The sequence below is a fragment of the Setaria viridis genome, chromosome 5, assembly GCF_005286985.2.
Source record: "Setaria viridis chromosome 5, Setaria_viridis_v4.0, whole genome shotgun sequence".
Classification (NCBI taxonomy): domain Eukaryota; kingdom Viridiplantae; phylum Streptophyta; class Magnoliopsida; order Poales; family Poaceae; genus Setaria; species Setaria viridis.
The window spans coordinates 36809761-36830662 of record NC_048267.2 but is presented as its reverse complement, the minus strand read 5'-3'; the positions used below and the strand labels follow the sequence as shown (position 1 = coordinate 36830662).

Below are 20902 nucleotides of genomic sequence, written 5' to 3'. Positions count from 1 at the left end.
CGACACCAGGGTGATCGTGCTGCAGTACCCTACTTGTGGGTAAAGTGTACACCTCTGCAGAGTTAAAAATCTATTCGAATAGCCGTGTCCACAGTATTGGACGAGTTACAGCTTGGTCACATAACTAGTGCTTGGAGATGGATGGTTTCATGGCGTGTGTTGGATTTTAGAAGTGTCCGGCAGATGTGCTGTGAGCTACTGCGGACGAGGAGTCCGGTAGCATTAAAACTTGGATCCTTTGTGTAGGATCAACCCCACTTAATGATTCGGTTACTAACGAAATGCTTTACGAAAATACTTTTGAAAACAAATCCTTGCATGTGTTAAAATCTAGCTTTATTGCAAATAAACCTTAGTCTTATCCTTGTTATATCCTATGCATATTCTTGGTTGTATCCTCCTCCATGGATGGGGTTGGACTTGTTGAGTACTTTTGTACTTACCCTTATTTTGTTGCTTCAGAGGAAGATCCGGACTTCATCACCGAGGATTTAGAGTAGGAGGTCGCTTCCACACCCAACGCTGTCTGTGGTGTTGGCCCTTGCAGAATGCTTCTGCTACCATGTAGTCCCGAGTGCTGTCTCTTGACAGTAGCTTGGCTCGCTGCTGTTGTTTATTTACTTATCATTTCGGCGTGGCTTTTGCGCCCACTCCCTCGGGAGTTGTACAGTTTATGAACCATCTGTCAAATAAATGTGTTATCAGCCTCCTAGGATTGGTAATTGTATCACATTTAGTCTCTGATTATGTGGGAACGCTTCACGACCGGATAGCCCTCTCGTGATAGGAATTAGAAAGAAAGCTTGCACTCAACAAGTAGTTTCACTTTCCCGCGCTACACATCCAACTTGTCTTTTCGTGCCTCTACACACTACTCTCATGCCCAGTATCACACCGATTGAACTAGCGTCTCACGTCATGAGTTGGGAAGAAACGCTCGCACGCTAACAAAGGGGGTCTCACTTTCTAGCACCACCCACCTGTTAGCTTCTCATCGCTTTGACACCCAACCCTCACGCCCACCATTACGCCGGTGGGATTAGCCTCTCCACCCTTACACCGGTGGGACTAGCCTATCGTGTGACATGAGTTGGGAAGAAGTCGTGCACTTCAACTAGGAGTTTTACTTTCCAGCACCGCCCATCCAACGAGTTCTTAGCATCTTGTTCCACCATCACGACATCATGGCATTAGCTAGAAAGAAAGCTTGCACGTAAATTAATAGTTTCACTTTGCAACACCGCGGATCTAGCATATTCTGAATGCCTCGGTTTGCAATGTTTCTTCCAGCTATTACGCCGATGCACCAGCCTCCACTGGTAAGTTGCGAAGAAAACGCTTTCACAACAATAAAGATCTAGTTTCACTTTCTAGCACCGCTGTGGCGATCCGACAGTTGTTGGCGCCATGACGCCTTGGTGTGTACCATCACATTTGACAGACCGGCCTCTAGATCGTGTTCTTCATCAAAGTCAGTGAAAGGAGTTCATGTTAGGATTCCTAACACCAAATACCACTTCAAACCACTAATTCCAAACATTTCAAGTTTGGAGAACTGGATCGAAGTAAAATGAAGGAAAAGAGCAACGAGGAGTTTTGATGCAGCGCACTATATATAATTACAAGAGTATACCGTGTGTTAGCTTGGTTCATCGCTGATTCTACCTAGTAATTACAAGAGTATACTATATAATTATATATAGTATGCTGAACCAATCCTACTGGCACCAGTCGGCACCGTTTCCTGACTGTCGCTGCTGCCAGTAAATTAGCCAGAGCACAAGCAGGCGTGACTGTTACCACTAGATGAGTCATCAGGCCCGATCCACGCGTCGCGCATGCAAGCGCGCAATGCAGGCTGCTGCCGGCTGCCCCCGGCACTCTCGGCTCTCGCCCATGCGCCGGGCGGCCACGCCGGGCGCGGCCAAGCGGCATGGCGCGCAGCACGGGCGACGGTCCATGCGGGCCTGCTGCTTCAGTCTGCCTCGTTTGCCGCGCATTGCGAAAGCGACGGGGAACTGGAGGCGACGCGAGAGGGACAAGCCCGGAGCCGACCGACCCCGTCCCCGTCCGTCTCATGTCGCGGTTGGTACACGGAACACAGACCAGGGAACTGGAAAGGCGAGCGCCGGTGCGGCGCCCGAAAGGCCAGCGCCGCTATGCTATCGATGGCAAGCCCACTGCACGCAGCTAGGCGGCCATTAACAAAGATAAAAACAAGGAGAAGACGAGGTGTCCACGGCTTCTTCCCAAGGTTTCCAAGGAGGAGGGAATCACGCCGTGTGAATATAAGAGCGGGCTTCACCAAAGGCGGCATATAGGTAGAGAACAGCAAAGGCACAACGAAGAAGAAACCAGTAGAGAGAGAGACATGATATTACTTACGGCGGTTATACCTTCTTAGAACACACAAGCATGCAAGAAACTTTGTACAGATTAATGGAGGATATATGTAATAGGGTGATCGGTCTATAGGAAGACAGGCGGTGCTAGAGGTGGTTTCACGGCACGCACGGGATGCTGCAGGTGCAAGCAAAGGGTGAGCAAAGGCGAGCCTGTCATGGGTTCCGGCGGGCGGCGGCGGAGGTGCCGTTGGCCGGCACAACGCGCGGCCCGTTAGGCTGCGGCTGGGCGCCTTCCGCACGGCAGCTCCAGTCGCGGACGGAGAGGTGCAGCTGCTTGGCTGCCGCCAGCATCTCCACGGCCTGCCGCGGCGTCAGGATCTCCGTCGCCATGGCCCGTGCCGTGGCCATCCGCAGGTCGTCGGCCTCCGCCACCAGCTGCGCCATCGCGGCCCTGTAGCTGTTGAACGCCGCATCCACCTCGGCGTCGACGGCTCCTCGCCCGGCCCCCCCGGGCGGCCCGACCGGGCCGTCGCAGTCGCCGCCGCCGGCGCGCGGCTGTGCCGCCGCCGCGGCGCGCTGGCGCACGATGGGGAAGAGCGGTTGGTCGGCGATGTCCTCGTGCAGGGTGGCGAGCCGATCGGAGAGGACGTTCTCCTGGAGCAGCGTCCGGCGGTGAAGGTCGGTGACGAGCACCATCTGCCCGGGCGTGATCCCCATGCTCCCCACGGGAAGGGGGCCCATCGGGCCGAGGCCGTTGATGAGCTCCTCGAGCTGCGCCTCCAGGCCCTCCCCGGAGAGGTTGTAGAGCAGGCGGATGGCGACCGTGGGGCGGCACCCGCCGAGCCAGAGCACGGACCTCTCAAAGGCGGTACACCAGGGCGGGGCGATGAAGGCGGTGCCGTCGTGCGGCGACACCGCGCGCCGGCCGGCGACGTAGTCCTGGTACCCGCGCATGCACCGCTCCACCACGGCCCGCAGCTCGGCGTCGGTGGCCCCGGCATTGGCCAGCGCGGCCTCGAGCTCCGCGAGCCCCGCCTCCTGGCCGGCGATCCACTGCCGGTAGCACGCGGCGCCGCGCTCCATGTCCATCCCGTCCGTCGAGCGCCGGTCCGTGACTGGTCTGAACTGACTGATGACGAGCGAGTAAGCACCTGGGCCTCCTGTGTTCCCACTATGCACGCCTGCCTGATTTGACCTTTCCCTCGTTTCGGGCTTCCGGCTGGGCGGCTGGCCCCTGCGGCCTGATCCTTCAATCTGGTTCGTCAGATCTTGCTTGCTTGTTTGTATCTCCGGTATGTGTAAAGCAGGTGATGTGGCGGTCGGCCGCGGATGCGTTGCGTGCGCGCATGCATATGCATGCAAGTGGGGACTTGCAGCTAGCCTATCTGATGTGGATCTCTATCTGGTGACGGCGACGAAGCTTTTGGGAAGCAAAAGGACAGGGCGGATGACACGCGAGATTGGTCATGTGAGGGCGCTACCGTCCCGCTCGGCCGTGCGTTTCTCCGCCTTACCTTCCCCGCCCCCCCGTGGGCGGCGAAGGGAACCGGAGGCCGGAGCGCGGAGAACGAGGTGGCGGGCTGGCGGCGCCGGACCGCCGATGCATGCCGTGACGGAGAGCTTGCAAGTTCCAACCCGGTGCAGGTACGGCCGTTCGTGTGTGCATCCCACCTGGCCTGGACAGTGACGCGCGCGTGGCTCCCGGTCTCCGTTTCCGTTCGGTGTTCCCACTTGACATGGTTTTTCGGTAGATGGTTTGTGTCTACTGTCTACTCCAGTCGTCTGTGCCAGTCTGCCAGAAGCCCAGAATAGTGCACATGCGGTATCAGGCAGTAGTCGGATAGCGTCATGGCTTCCGCATCCATGGAGCTGTAGTATAAGATCATTTTTTTTTCCATTTTTAAACCGCGCGCTCTACTACTAGAATGGCTAACCATCAAATTTATACTTATGTTTCCTTCTTTTCCTAATGTTTTTACTGCGTATTGGGATTTAGAAGTTCTAACATTGTAAGCTTTGGTTATAATTAGCCATTTGATTATTTTAAAACGTCCTACACCAGCAAAAGGAAGGAATACTGGTACTTTAGAGCTTTATCGTTTGTGCTTCACGGGCGCTCTCTGGAATTCCTTTTTTCAACCCATCGATAATCAAAAGATTAAACGGCTAAATTATTCATATTGTATTCCCGCAAAAAAAATATTCATATTGTAGATTTTTTTTTACAATTTTATGACCTAAGACTCTGGTTGTACTACGAAAAAAAGAAACAAACCATTCCCCATTCAGATCTAACTAACTATAGATGAGTGCTGGTTATCCTCATAGTTTCCCTCGTATATCAGCCATAAAAGTACATAATCACTGCTAATGTGTGCTTGAAGAGCATCCAATAAATGGAACGTCCTTGAACAACCGTATAACAATAAAAAAAGAAAAAAAAAGACCTCGCAAAAAAAAGAAAGAAAAGCATTCATAAATAGCCATAGCAATACACAATACATTTCTCAGCAACCATTTGTCCCTGTGTTTTTGAAGAGTATTGGGTAGTCCCAGGAAGGTCAGAGAAGTACCTATATATGGAAGACGGCTCATGTTGGCACCATTTTTCTACCTTTTCATACGCTTCTCCGTCATTTCATAAAAATCAGTCATCTATATATACAAGAAATGCTATCTCTTAATTATTCTTCTATAGATTGGCCAACATTTTATCTAGTATAATTCGCATATTTCATAACAATTTTATCAAATCACTAACAACATAATTCCCAAGAAACTTATTACCCAAATATAGTAGGAACCATTGGCCACTTGTAAAAAAATTGTTGGGAAATTTTAGTAATCTCGTGGTAGGAGGGTTCGCGTTTTGGCTTTCTAGGTGCATAGTATTTGCTACGTATCTGGATCTAGTAGGAGGGAGTATGACTTAAAATGAAACTAAAACATATATGTTGGAACTTACATTTGATATGTGTCCGTACCCAGTTACTCACTTGGTTTTACCTCAGTTTCTAATCGATGTTTTTACGAAGAAAAAATCACTGAAAGCAAAACAAGAATTGTTTGGTGGTGCCTGGTGCGAAAACAGGATTAGCGACTCCAGGCTCTTAAAGCATTCTTTAAAGCATGGACTTCAAGTATGTGACGGAATCTCTCTCCGCGTGCCATTTAATCGGACGACGTAATTCCGGCATGTCGAGCTTGACGAATCGACAGAACTTGTCCACGGATCTTACACGGTTCGAGCTCTTTCTACTCCAAAGGTACGGAATCTTCTCTGCGTGGTGGTATGCACCACTCGCTTTCTTTTTCCGACGCCGCGCTAGCGTCCCAAAATTCGAGAGCCGAGCATATACCGCACCCCGTGCGCCGTGGCGGCCTCACGCGCGGGAGCGCGTCGACTAGGCACGGGCCACTGCGCGTGCGTAGAGGGCAGGGCACCCCCCGCACCCCCGGTCCTTCGCGTCCAGCCCCGTCCAGCGCGCTCCGTTCACCGGCGGCGACACGCCGACACCGCGGCTGCCATCGTGCCAAAACCCCAACAAGCCAAGACCCCGAGATGGCCGCCTTCCACGTCCTTCCAAGGTCTCCCACGCCGCGCCCCGGGGGGCGTGCGCGCGTTTTGGGCGTTTTCTCCTCCTCGCGATTGGCCCACGCGCGTGGACCGGACCGCGCCAAGCCACGCCGGGGCGCGGCCGGCGCCTTCCGATCGGGCGATCACCAAGGGTTGTGCGCCACGGCGACTCCACGGCCACAAGCTGTCGCTGCAGAGCTAGTGGCAAACCGTTGGCGCGGCGCGGCGGCGGCTCTGATTGGGTTCGACCTTTTTCTGCAGCCTGGTGGAGTTCTGTTTCCGAAGTCAGCAAACTTCCGTTCAGCGCAGAAGCAAGCACGACGCCGAAGTTTGTTTGGGCCTTGATGGTGAGACCTATCCCTGGCCTGAAACAATATACACTAGTAGAGAATTGGTTTTCCATACATCCCCTTTTGTCCCGGTTTAAAGTTGGCCCGGGACAAAAGGTTCACCAACCGGGACTAAAGCTCGGTCACAGGTGGGGGCCTCACCAATCGGGACCTTTTATCCCGGTTGCAAAGGCTAATGGGAAAAAAAGACCCTGAGAGGCCTTTTATTCCGGTTTGAAACACCAACCGGGATAAAAGACCCCCCCTTTTATCCCGGTTGGTAACACCAACCGAGATAAAAGGGTCAAGAGCCTTTTATCCCGGTTTGTAATACCAACCGGGATAAAAGGGGGTCATTTATCCCGGTTGGTGTTTCAAACCGGGATAAAAGGGCCCCCAACGAGGTGACTGGAAGGGGAAACACCAACCGGGATAAAAGACCCCCTTTTATCCCGGTTGGTGTTTCCAACCGGGATAAAAGGGTCCCCCACGAGTTAATACAAAACGATAGTATCCCCTACATAGTCAGATGTGGTGTGTAGGTGGGATGGCAAGGAATCTACACGCGAGGCTGGAGGTTGTGGGTTCGAATCCCACGAACCGCGCACGCGCATATTTCGCGTGAAAAATCGCGTGACTTGAAAAGGGGGGCCCTGCTGGGGAGCTCGGGAATTTTTTTTTTTTTGCAGCGTCGGCGCTCTCGACCCTTTTATCCGTGACCCGGGATAAAAGACCCCCCCTTTTGTCCCGGTTGGTTTATCCCGGATGCATTTTCGGAATATTTGCACCCTACCAACCGGGATTAAAGCCCAATTCTCTACTAGTGATACCAGAATTAGATGGTATAATAACACTATAGCAGCATGCCAGCATCCTCATCACATGGTGGGCAATATAGCATTCGAGAAGAAAAGTAATACATGAAGTAGATTCTCAAAGCCCAGTTGCAACTACGGGAACAGTTAATCGACTAATTAATGAATTGCAAATTTCAGATGAAGAAAGGAGATGTGTAATTGGTAAGGCCAGTCTCAGGGCATAGTTTCATCAACTTTTCAATGAAATGAAACTGTTACTCTCAGTGCATAGTTTCATTGCACAGTTTCATAGGCAACCTGTAGCATTTAATTTTTACGTGGAGTTATGATCAAATGTGTCTTGCGATGAATAACATCCTCAGTTCAAGTTTCATTTGGTTTCATGGGATTAGGTAACTGTACCAGGTGAGTTTTATATGGATGAAACTCACCTCTCCTCTCTCCTCATAATTAGGTTGACACGTCAACAAACTGCTGATGTGGCATATGATTTAATGCCTATAAAACTCTCTGTGTTACCCCACTGACACCGGCCCGAAGTGGAATGCAGTAAAGAAGAGCCTATATGGATTTCTCCTGAACGGCACTTGCACAAACTGAACGTTGGTGTGGGTGTTGATAGGAAAGAACGAAAGGTGTCATAGAAGTTTGCCGCAATGGTTAAGGGATATTTGTCGCAGCATGTGCTACGGTGTGCTTGATATGCCTGATTGTCGATGCTGAAACTCTCGAAGCAGTGGCATCCGTAGAGGCTCCTACGCTGAGATTGTGGGACTCACAAGTGAAAGTCCCTGCAGACCGCTTAAAGATTATCAGTAGTATTAAAGAGAAGCCTATGTGCTCTTATATGATATTATCCAGGACATCCAAGAGATAGCAAAATGTGATTGTTTCATTTGTGCACAGTTTATGCATGAAGATGGAGATTCAAACAGGGAGGCTCATATGCTAGCAATTAGCCAAGGTAGCATATACATCTGGCCATCTGGGGACGGCCGTCGTGCATAGCATTATAGCTGGGGTAAGAGGAATGCAGGAAAGAAGGCTCATGTGCTAGCAATTATGCTCAGCTTCCCGTCAATTGCGATTCCCATTTTCTTCTGCACAATCTTCAGACTACTGAAAGAGCACTCCAACCATCGCAGGAGGCAGGACGTGGAATCACAAGGAGATCAACCAGAGGCAGGTTGCAGCTCGAATGGTGAAGTGTCATCGATCGTTTACCTCAAGAACTACACTTCTCTGGCCACTCCGATGGGATATTGAAGGTTGCTCGTTCACAAACTCTAAAATTTACTACCAGTGCATCTTATTTGCAGAGATCGCCAGAGTAACGACGGGACCGCGTCGCCGGCGAGCTCAAGAACCTGAAACACACAAACTCACGCGAACTCGTTGGAACACACGATCACACGATCTTGTTTTTGTGCCGCAAGTAGCAGCGTTTTCTCTGGACTCTATTAGCTTTTATAAAGGGAAACGATTACAACTAAGCCGGGGCCATGACCTCCGACATACGCGGCACGCCCGTCATCGACGCCTGCCATCCCAAGCACCTGGAACATGCCGCAAGACGCGCTCCCTCGCGAACGTAGCGCGAGTCAGAGCACCAGAGCGCACGGCCTAACAAACTGCCATGCGCCTGCTAACCAAAGTAATCAACGGCTAAGACATAAGCAAAGCACAAGAGTTATTCAACATTATTGGTCTTTCCAGTTTCACTAGTTTATCAATCCTGCGCTCGGAGGAGAAGTCTGCCAAATGTTTACGAGTAGCCTCCCTCGTTTAGGATAGGATGGAGTACATTCAGAGTGTGACCCGTGGCCCTGTCCCAGCAGATGTGGCAGTTCATGGACGGCGTCTTTCGGTGCGTGGAGATCCATGACACGAGAAAACCCCGTGCAGAACCCGGGCACCTGGCCATCGCTAACGCCACGGCCTGCTTCGTGCCGCAAGGCGCAGGCGTTAAGGTGACTGACAAAATTCTTCAGCAGGAGATAATAGCTGCGTACAAACGTTCAGAACTTCTTGCATACAGATTTGGCCCCTTTCTGTTGTAGGTGCTAAGCTGGAACGGCAGCTCCAAGCTTTTGAACCCCAACAAGTACGTGAGGTCCATGGCGCTGGTGCACGGCAAGCTTTTCCGCGGCGGCAACGACAGCAGCATTCAGGTATCTTCTAGCTGCTGAAATCTTCAGAAGCAGCACATCCATTTCAAGAGGAAGCAGTACTGGAGAAGCATGGATGATGGCATTGACTGGCCGCGATCGATGGTCACAGGAAATCGATCTGGCGGATGGCACGCTGGGCGTAATCCAGTCCGGCAACAAGAGTATCTTGGAAAGGAATCCCATATACTCTCCCTGCAAGTTCATGACGGATTGCTCTACACCGGAAGCACTCGTTCGCGGCTCCGGGGACGCGCACGGTTGCCGCACCGGCACAGACGAAGGTCGTGTAGGCTTCCCTGTTCCGGGAGGGGAGGTCGCCGCCGGGACCGCCTGCCAGAGCTCAAACGCGCAGCTTCTCGATCGGCTCGAATGCGCGCGGCGAATCGCGCGTCTTGCTGCCGGAGCAGACCAGATGATTGGATATCTCATGCTAGGGCGGGGACTGAGAGAAGGATGGCTATTTGTGCTTCCAGCTGGAAAACACCAGGACATGGGGAAGAAGGACGGCGGCCGCGGTGGCCGCCGGTGGACGGGCGGGAGCCGTCCGAACCGGGGTTTTTTTTTTTCAAATATTTGGATCGCGGCTAATAATCACAATCTAAACTAGGTGTCTTTATGAAAAGTATTCAAATCTAAATTTACAAAATACCCCCTAAATTGGATCGCGATTAATAATCATGATCCAAACTAGGGGTCTACATGAAAATTATTCAAATCAAAATCTACAAAAGGACTCCAAATAATCGCGATCCAAACTAGGGGTCATTGTGTAAATATTCCAGGGCGGCTCCGGAGCAGACGAACCCCGGTGCCACCGGCGACCTCTGTTAGCCCCGCCATCGATTCTGGCGAAACCTCATCAAGGTTCACCGCCTCGCCAGTGCCCCTGTTCCCCAACCTAGTGACGCTCATGTTCCCAAATCCGGTGCATATGCTACTGCGACAGCGCGACGGGCCGGATCGTGGTGCCCTGAGATGGCTTGGTACCTGTGGTGAGGCGAGACGACGCTGCGCGCGGACGGGCTGGCATGTGCTCCGGCACTGCAGAAGGCGTGGACGGGAAGGGGATATCTTCTATGATCTGACGGCAGGATTCAGCTGATTTGATCTCCCACTACTCTGGACAATACTGTAACTATGCAATGGGATACTGTGGACGGAGCGAGCAAACGATGCTGCCGGGTTCGGCCAGCACTGCATGAGCAGAGCTCGTGGTCCCCAGTGGCATCACCGCCGTACTCAGGGGGTCCTTCAGCCACTTCCTCGCGACGGCCACCGGGCGCATCGCCCATGGCTCTCGGTGCACCTATCGCTGCCAATGGTCGCTCCCAATTAGGGCACCCGCAATGGGTGTCGATAGACTCTCTACAAGATTCCAGGTAGGAAGAGAAACGAGGAGAGAGAATGAAATGTAACTAGAGCTGGCGAGAGTCGCTAGCACGTGTCCCCGTGCTAAGTGGGCCCCACCACGTGCTCGCACCTTCTCTCTCTTTGCTTCCTATGTCTCCTGGCCGGAGAGCGCGGGGATGGAGCGGCCGGCGAGCGCAGGGGAGAGGGTGGGGTGGAGCGCCGGTGAGCTCAGGCCTAGGCCGGCAAGGGCGGGGTTGGAGCGGCCGGTGAGCGCGAAGGTGCGGCCAGCAAGCGACGACAACGCTGTGCGAGCAGCCTCGTGCATCAAACATGCTTCTCAACGTCAGCCCGCCCCTACACCACGGCTCGCGTGAAGACGCCTCGCGCACGGACACGACGTCCTCCATCTCCCTTCTGCAGTGTGGCTGCCGCTGGAGATTCGGCCGATAATCTGTTCACCCGTATGGGATGAGGAAGAAGATAAGGGAGGAGGTAAAATAATCTATCAGTGGGACCCACTGTTATTTTGGGCAGTGTGTTAAAGATGAACTATTAAAGACATCACCGTTTATGCTCTCTAAGCTGAGCTGTCAACGATATAGAGAGTAAAATGTCGCTATTGCAAGTGCCCTTATCACTCAGCCTTCAGCCACCGATTTATGTCATTTTCACTTTTTAAGCTTGAAAACACCTTGGGGAATTCAGTAACTATTTTCGCAGTTATCCACGAGATATCGTTTTTGGTTTTGGCAAAACATAAAACATTAAAACTTGTCATTTTCAATTGAATGTCACAGTAAACAAATATGGAAAAGGCCATAACTGGTTTGGCACTTTGGCCCATCAGTCAGAGAGCACAGCACAAGCTGGCAATACAGCAGACAGAGAGCATGGCACAAGAACAAACAGAGCTCGCAACTTGTTTTGCCCAAGGTAGAAACAACAGATCCAACTGAATTGCCAGACAAATCAATCTCGACTACGGGAGGAGACTCCCCAGGCTTTTTTTTCGAAACGAACCGGCAGAAAGGTATTAAAAAGGTGGCTAAGATACAACTCTGGAGGAGTTAAAAAGGCTCCTGAAAAAGAAAAAGAGGAGATCCAAAAAACTCTAAATTTACAATCTACACAGCAAGTGTGCCAATTGTTTGGCTCCTGCTAAAATCCAGTTCACCTCGTCCTTGATCTTTGCAAGGATCCGGAAGTGTGGAGTGTGGAGATTCGGCTCTATCAAAAACGTGAGCGATTGCGCTCTTTCCATATCTCCCAGCGTATTAAGATTATCGTTGAACGTAACCCTTTGCGTGCTAATCCAGGTCATGGCCCTATCCTCCCACCAGCTTTGGAGTGATTCCGGATTATTGCAGTATGCTGGATGGAGTCCCGGTGCCGCAAGCCACTCTGAAAGGTCCGACCACATGCGCTTAGTATATCGGCACTCACAGACGATGCCGACTCCTGTTTCCGGTTGTCGATGACATAATGCACACATCGGGTTGTGCGGCCATCCTATGTTGGTTAGGTTGTGTTTGGTTGGGCTGTGGCTTTTGAAAAGCTGCGGTGAGACAGGTTGTAGGAAAGCAGAAGACCGTTTGGTTAGAGCAGCTGTGAAATTATATGTTGTGTAAGAAATACCTGTAATGCCCCTAAAGGTCTGTGGGTGTGTTTACATGCAAATTGCTCGTAATAAAATAATGTGTTCACTAATTCGCATGTAAATGACTATTTTAGAAAGAAAAAAAATAAATTTTATATGTTCTTCATCCATCAAAGTGATTAGTCCACATAAATAGAACAATATCCATCAAAAGTTTTATACAATGATGCCATCCGTCAATATTACTATCCTCCTCTCGCACTAACCAAAGCATCAGCTATCCTAGTACGAAAGGTATTCATGGTATCCTCATTCTCCACATCATCACTCTTATCTCCTTGTGTTTGTCTCATGCCACTTGTATGTTATACCAAGTATTCCTCATCATCATCACATCTCTTGAACTCCTTATCACATAAATTGTTGTCACAGATAAAATTATGCAATGCAAGACAAGCCATAATGATATGCTTCTGAGTACAAGGTGAGAAACTTGGCATGCCCTTCAAAATACGCCACTTCTGCCTTAAGATTCCAAAAGACCTTTTAATGACATTACGAAGAGATGAATGCAAGAAATTGAACATCTCGTACTTGCATTCCACATTCTTTCACCATCTTCATAGTCTCTACAATGGTAGGAACTAGGTTGGTTGGAGGAGCTGATGATGCTTCAACACTTGTGGAGATTCTCTCTGCAGCATTTTCTATCTTCAAACAAGTGTTCTTGTACAAACGAAAAAATGGGCTCTTCTCATCCTTCTCCTCAACACCAATGGAGATACCCTTGCGTTTCCTTTTTTCTAGGTTCACTGTCATATCCTTCTGTGTAGGTTTTGGTACCTCCTCCACATCCTCATCACTTGCCTCATCGGAGGATATATCCCCAGGACATGACATGTGCCCTGCCAAACAAGATATGCAGGTCATCAAGGAACTTGGGTTCTTGTTTTCGAAACTTCACACGCTGGCATTTGATTCCTTTGTCACGATTGTTGCATCTCTAAAATTAAAAAAAAATTAGCAAGGCACAACATAACAAAGAATGGGAAGAATATATTTACAATGACAATGTAGTTCTTATAGCAAGGTGTTCGTCCCACCATTGTCCTGAGCAGTCAACAGTTTATTTTGCCTCATCCCATACAAGACCAGTGGCACAATTCTTGAACTCTATAAACGTTGAATATTCCTTTTTCAGAAGATCTAACTTGTTCTTCAATTGTCTTTTTGTTCTCCTGTCACCGGATTTTTCTGCAAATTTGAAAACAACATTCTTCCAACTGGTAGTAGTGAAAATCCCCATCAGCCTATTCCCGGCTTCAATCTCTTCTTTGCATACATCAATCAAATATCTTAAAAAAGCATCACCCCAATCTACCTTGTCACCCATTCTTCAACCAACCAAAAATAAATCATAAGAACTACAACCAAAGTGGTATATAACGCATTCCCAAGAAACCCCTCTATGTATGATCTAAACAATAACTCTAATAAGCTAAAATATAAATCTAAAAAAATATCAAGGCAAGAACTAAATTTTTGGTAAGGGTACCTCTTGGAAATCGAGGATGTACGGTTGCAAGACGGTGAGAGTAGGTCTTCTCCAACTCCAACCAGGAGAATCTACAAAGTAGCCACAATGTATTCAAATTAGAATTCACGTGAGGATCCAGAAAGGGTTAGCAAACCTTACTGGATGGCCGGATGCGCCTGTTCTAGCAAACCACCATTTTTTTTTGTTTGGCACCACTAGAGTACTTGACTATTATCTAGGAGTAAACATCAAGATTGCACAGATCAAGTAATGATGGCTTCTATTGTATCTGAACAAAAAAGAGCAAGTCCCAGACATCAAATAGAGCATCTGAGATTACAAGTTGTTCTTTTCAAACAGCAATTTCAGAAAAAAAAATATATAAGCATCGTTATCATTTTGCGGAACGGCAGATTTATCTACGAGTAAACATCCATCTAATTTCTCGTAGTTTTGTGACTGTATCATTCTAGTATGAAATGCGCTACATGAAATTGAAAGGGAAAAAAAGAAGTAGCAAAGGAATAGGATGAGGAACAAATCAGAAAACGGAGGAATATCCTTGTAGTGGCCGTCCGGGGGCGGCGGCCGGCGAGACGGCGACCTGGGCGACCTAGGGCATCGAGCGGTGACCTAGGGTGTCGAGCGGCGGGGTGAGATGTCTGGAGGCCGGCGGGTGCGACGAGCGGCGGCCGTCCGGGGGCGGCGGGCCGGCGACTTGGGGTAGCGGACGGAGGGCCGATGACTTGGGGCAGCGGGCGGAGGCGGTCCTGTGGGAGACGGATGGTTCCGCAGGGAGGAGGCGCTGTGGGAGAGTAGAACGCAACGAGAAATAGAAACGAAGTGGTACGTTTAATAACTAGTGGCAAGATGGGTAATTTTTTACCCTAAAAATACTTGAAAGCAGGGGAGGTGGTTTTGGTTTTGTACTAGATCAAAAGCAGATTTTGAGCAAAAGCACATGAGGCTTTTTAGTCCTTTGGTTGGCTTTTAGCTTTTGCAAAAGTAAAAGTAGGTCCAAAAATCCAACCAAAGGCACCCTTAGTCTGTCCACCGTCCAGACCCGGTTCTGGATTGCAAGCCAACGGAAGAACTTGCATTTCAGCGGTGCTCAAACCGACCAAATGAGTTCGTTTAAATTTGTGTTGGCTGCCCCATAAAACTGTGCATGGTAAGCTGAGCTTGGTGAATAGTGGCTGGACTCATTCAGTTTCCAAACGGTCTCATCCTCCACATTTGCTCGGAGGCTCGCTCGTTGCACTGTCGCCCACAGGTGAACATATTGAACAAAAAACTGTGCAGAGAAGGAAGGATGGCGTAGTTCGAGGTCTTTGATTCAGTTGTTTCCATTTAAAGCGCTGCATAGCGATCGATTCTTCTTCCTTGAAATGTTATAAACTAGTGGGGCCATGTCTTTCGGTCGCTATCCCTGTATCCGAGCGCTGTTCCAGAAACAAATTCGGTTCCCATTGCCAATTGTGATTTTAGTTGCTGCTGCGAACAATAGGCGATCAGTTGTGTTACAGGTTATCTCCGTTCCTATCCACGGCTTCTCTTCTGGGCTCCATTCTCTCCACAACCATCTGAGGCGAAGGGCCCTAGTGAATTTGCCAAGGTGCAAAATTCCCAGATCACCGTTCTTTTTAGATCTTGCTGCACGTGTCCAATTTACTTTACATTTGCCTCCCGTCAGTCGCTCGTTGCCTGCCCACAGGAATTGTTTACGCTTCGAGTCAATTTCTTTTAAGGTCTCTTTTGGAATTTTCAGAATCGTAGCATAGTACATAATCTGCGAAGTGAGGACTGATTTCACCAAGGTCAGTCGTCCGGCGTGATTCAGATTTTCGCCCATTCCAGCTATTGAATTTGGCAACTGTTTTGTCAACAATTGGTTGAAAGTCTACTCGACGCAATCGTCCAGTGGTTAGTGGTAGGCCAAGGTACTTGATCGGGAAGTGAGCCTTCTTGGCCGGCAAGTCTATTAACGCGTCATCAACGTCAGCCCTTGAGCAGCGAATTGGAACAGCAGTGGATTTCTGGAAATTTGTGTTCAGTGAGGAGTTCGGCAAGTGCAGTGACCTCCTGTTTTCTTGGCGCTAGGAACAGCGCAGCATCATCGGCATACGTAGAGATCCGGATGGTTAGTGCACGCCCTCTTAGTTTGGTTAGGACTCCTTTCTCAGTTGCTAGGTTTAGAATTCTTTGGAGGGGGTCAATGGCAATGACAGAGTAGCGGAGAGAGTGGGTCATCTTGGCGCAGCCCCTGCCATGTCAGATTGGCTGATTTGGTATTGCGTTCAACAGCACTCGTGAGGAAGTCGCTAGGAGGGAAGCAATCATATCGTGCCATCTTTGTGGGAAGCCTAATTGGTGCAGCAGGGTGAGTAAATAGTCCCATCTTACAGACTTAAAAGCTTTTGCAATGTCCAGTTTGAGGAAGAGGGTTGAGATTGATTTCGATGTAGATGCCTGGCTTTGTTCTAAGAAGGTGTTGTGCTTCAAACTCGGGTCGGGATGGGAGTTTTAACGACTCCTGAAGTACAACGCCCTAACCGGTCCACCACGAGAAGGTGGGCTTGCCGGACAATTCGATGTCACCAAACTCATCTCCTGTATTACAGCAATCTACGTAGTTGTACCTCACCCGGCGACTACCTTGAGCCGAGTTCATCTGCAGCTAGTTTAGTAACTCAACACCCGTTTCAGGGCAAAGATAGACTCATGAAGCATCAAATCTTGCTCCGACTATTAATCACGGGCAAACATTAGTTCTCAAAGAAAAATCATGAGGGAAACACTCCACGTTCCTCTGAAGGCTATGGTATGCATATACGGACCGCGATCGATAACAGGCCCTTGGTTTGTTGGCAACCCGATGGCCTTGACTGACGGCCCTGCTCGCTCCGACTTTAATAAGGCCCATTTAAATCGGCCCATGAATCAAGCCCAGTAGCATATATTTATAAGAAACAATTGCGTTTAGAAGAAAACACTGTCTTTTCTAAATAGCATATAATTATAAGAAACAATTGCGTTCAGAAAATAAGAAAGCACAAATTAAGCGTAGCTCAACTAGGAAGATTGCTTATGGTAAAACCTGCCCTGCTGGGTTCGAATCCTCGACTCAACACTGGCACTCATATTATCCTGGATTCATTTCCAGATTTAACTAGCATTATACTTTCAGTGGAAGGCGACGTACCTGATAGTGAGGCGTTAATGGTGGTTTCATCAATCTAAAGGATTTTCCAACTCTATCTCTCGGAGGTACTTATAGGGGTAGGGTTGCGTGTGTATGTTCGTATGGGACGAGTGTGCATGCGTGCTTGCGAGTGTCTGCGTCTACATCAAAAGCTCGACCTTAAAGTATCTTCAAAAATACCCAATACTTATTCCCAAAATCGACTTTTGGGTACCAACAAATAAATCTTGGACTCCAACAATACCCAAAATCTTCTTCGCTCAATATCCTCGCATGCCCAATATGAACGACCCGTGGAGCCAAAATTTGGCTGAAAAAGAAAATAAGAAAACATTAATCTCAGTCCCATGCCCCCAATGATGACACGCACATCAAAAGCTCGATCTTAAAGCATCTCCAAAAGTATCCAATACTTATTCCCAAAATTAACTTTTGGGTACAAACAAAAAAAATCTTGGACTCCAACAATACCTCAAACCTCCGTCTAATATCATCACATACCCAATATGAGCGACCTGTGGAGCCAAAATTTGGCTGCTCCTGAGCACTCCCAATCACGGATTTCCGCGGGTTTCTCACTTTCTTGATTTCTTCCCGTATTTCGTCAGGTGTGCATCATTTTTCTTCCTCTCTATTCTGTTCCACGTGCCCATGCATCAGGTTGACGGCACCGGTTCCGATCAACATGTCGGGGATATCACCTCTGCCCTTGGAGTCGAGGGTGGTGCTAGCGTACCTCCATCCAGAATGCTTTGGCTACCGTCGCCGCTTGGTGCTAGTGTTTCCGTCTGCTCAATTCTGTTGTCCACCCACAATTTTCAGTAGTGGCCGAAGCAAGATACAAGGGCTAGGGGACTTGCTTCTTCCTCCTCCTCTATCTCCGCTCCATCTTTCTCATTTTTCTTCTTCATTTACCTTTCTTCTCCTCCTCATCTTTGTTTGCTTTCAATGGAGTTCTTGGGTAGCAGGGGCTTAACGCCCCCCCCCCTCCCCCGCGACCCGCTCTTGGTTTCTAGCGTTCATGGCCATGCCTCCCTCCATTATCAAGCAGTCATCAAAGTAAAAAAAAAGGAATAGAGGCTGGACCCGTGCATCGATGATGCGGCAACACTTTAATTTTTTGGAATCAAACTTTTTCGGAACTGTTGGGTGGGGGTGTCTTTTTTCCTCCCAATAATTTTTAGCATGATCCAAAAATCAAGTTTTGGAGACTTTATTTTTTTGACACTCTTAGAGATGCTCTTAGATGGCTTAGAGATTAATCTACCAAACAAGTTGTCAATTGGATGCCATCCTTTTTTTAGAAGGGAAATGTCCTATTTTCACCCTCCAACAATACGAGAAGTCTGATTTTCAACCTGCAATTACAAAATCGGACAGGGAGGGCCATCCAACTATCAAAACTGAGCAAATTTTACTCTTTGGGTGGTTTCGGGAGTGGTTTTGTATTTTCTAAAAATTTAAAAAGTTTTAATTTAATAAAAAAAATTATAACTAATTCATTTCAAATCTAAAAAATATGAAGTTGGTACCAAATATTTTCTACAAATGTATGCTATTTGTTGGTACCCTACTTGGAGTTGTTTACATCATATGTGTTAACATTCCTAATTCTTTATTGCTCGTAATAAAACACAAGGAACATGAACAACTAAGATTCAAATCATGCCAAATAGAAACACCTATAGATAGGTTACATTTTTGAAATTTTTTTGGCACCAATTTGGTATTTTTTTTGATTTGAAATGAACTAGTTATGATTTTTTTAATTAAATCTAAACTTTTTAAATCGTTAGAAAATACAAAACCACTCTTGAAACCACCCAAAAGACCAAATTTGCCTGGCTTTGACAATTAGATGGCTCTCCTTGTTTGGTTTTGTAGTTGTGGGTTAAAAATCAGACTTCTTCTATAGTTGAAGGATGAAAATATGACTTTTCCCTTTTAGGAAAATCTCAAGAGCTTTATTACATTTTAGGATGATTATAAATTTATTATCACTGCTAGTTAGCTCCAACTAAGCCAAGAACGGGCTCGATTGGACGTCGTTAGCATTCTTCTCGGTTAAATGTGCTACTGAATTAGCCACGCAATGCAGCTCCCGACCTCTCCGACAATGTTCCGCAATGACGCTCCCGACATCCCTTACATTGTTCTGCAATGCCACTCCCGACCTCCAGTGGTACTGGTACGTGTCATGCTCATCGCACGCTCCATCTGAGTTTTACTTACACCAATCCTTCCTCTAGCGGTTACCAAACCGCCATTGCAAACGGCACCCCTCCTGATTGAGTGATGGATGCTACAATCTGTACATTGTCGTTGCGCTTAATTTTCCGGCACACATAAACAGTGAGTTTTCATGTTTAGCATAGCCACATGCCCCACATCCACCACACTAACCGAGCGCAGGACTGGTTTGGGACAACAACCATAGGAAATGCGAAAATCACCTGCGGAGCTTCTCTACCACAGTGGTGGTCTGTTTTTGCCATTGGATCAAAAATCGATGGAGGGAATGAAAAAGGGAGTAGACAGATTAGAAATGAGATATTTCTTTCCTAATCACCCATGTTACTACCTTTTAACCCGTTGGCTCTCTCTCTCGACCGTGCTCTCTCTCCTCCCTCATTTCTGCTCTCCTTTCTCGATGAGAACCCAAATCCGGCGGTGGCAGCAGCCGGGGAGTTCCCTAGGCTAGCAACGTGAGCTGGATCCCGGTGGGTGGATTCATAGAGCTGTGCTCCTTCAACTTCCCTGACCCTGCCACGAAGGTAGGAGGTCAAGGTATGCCCTGTACTACTTGAAGGAGGGGGGAGATCAGATATGACGGCGCATGATGCAACCATCTATTGAGGTCCCAATCGCCCGTGGATCCGGGCACCTCGACGACGAATCCCGGCAGTGGTGAACGTGAAAATTGGTGGCAGTTCTTCTTCGTCCCTCTTCCAATGGTGCGCCAGCGAACCTGGCCATGGAAGAGGAGCCCAGCTTCCCCAAGACCCTGACCTTGTGGTTGCGTTTCCATCCTTGGTAAGCACATGGTTTCTCCAATCTCTTATCCCTCTTCATTACCTTTCCATTGCCAACAATTGCAATCTCATATTCTCTCTCAGATCCACCAGATCCATTCGCGGGGAGGCATGGGATTGGAGGTGCACAAACTCATCACTGGAACCGGAAGATCCGTGGAGCCGCCCTTCCTGACGTTGCTTGCTGGTGGGGAACTAGTGGGCAATGGTGAACGGCGAGCGGAGGAAGCTCAAGATCTACACAAGAATTTTTTTTGTAATTTGTTGCAGTGACTTTCAATTTTTTGGTATGTGCATGAACATTCTTGAATCTTATTGTTTTTATTGAACATCACCAAGAACTTTTTTGGTGATTTGTCGCAGTGACTTGATTTTTTGGTGTATGCATGAACATGCTTCAACTTTTTGGTGATTTGTTGCAGTGGCTTGCAATTTTTTGGTGTATGCATGAACATGCTTGATAGTGCTTCCTTTGCAAAAAAAAAATTGCTTGATAGTGCTTGATATTTGTTTGAACTAGTTCACATGCGCATATGTTTTTTTCTAGAAAATATGAATTTATAATTTCTAAGAATTATGATGTAAAATTGTTACTTGTTTAAAAATAGAAGAGAAAAATATTTCCCCTGAAAATGATGATGGTGGATGAAAAGATTTTTAGCAATTGATAAATGCAAAAATGTTAACTCTGTGAGTTCTTTATGAGAAAGAAAAACACGAAATACTTTTTTTATATAAAACAAACAAAGTTGGAAGAAATCGTGCGCAAGTACCTTGGTCCCTTGCTTTAATAAAGCACGGATGGTCTCCGGTCATTAGCCTTAAAACAATACACATCACATTTTATTAAACCATCCCACATCTTCTCTCTCCTGTACGTGTCGACAGGGGAAAGATGCCCCCTGGAGCACATACCCACCGAATTGCCTCGTCCCAGGAAATGT

The 20902-nt window shown here is 48.1% G+C and overlaps 1 protein-coding gene across 1 annotated transcript; it reads right to left on the bottom strand.

Moving 5' to 3' along the window:
* Positions 1 to 2294: 2294 nt before the first annotated feature.
* On the bottom strand, positions 2295 to 3490 carry LOC117858483 (protein DOG1-like 2). Its single transcript, XM_034741554.2, has one exon. The coding sequence runs from the start codon at positions 3432 to 3434 to the stop codon at positions 2559 to 2561; it is 876 nt and encodes a 291-aa protein (XP_034597445.1). The 5' UTR covers positions 3435 to 3490; the 3' UTR covers positions 2295 to 2558.
* Between the last annotated feature and the right edge of the window lie 17412 nt (positions 3491 to 20902).

Coding starts and splice junctions, on each gene's coding strand:
- LOC117858483 (XM_034741554.2), bottom strand. CDS start 3,434: ATGGACATGGAGCGCGGCGCCGCGTGCTACCGGCAGTGGATCGCCGGC.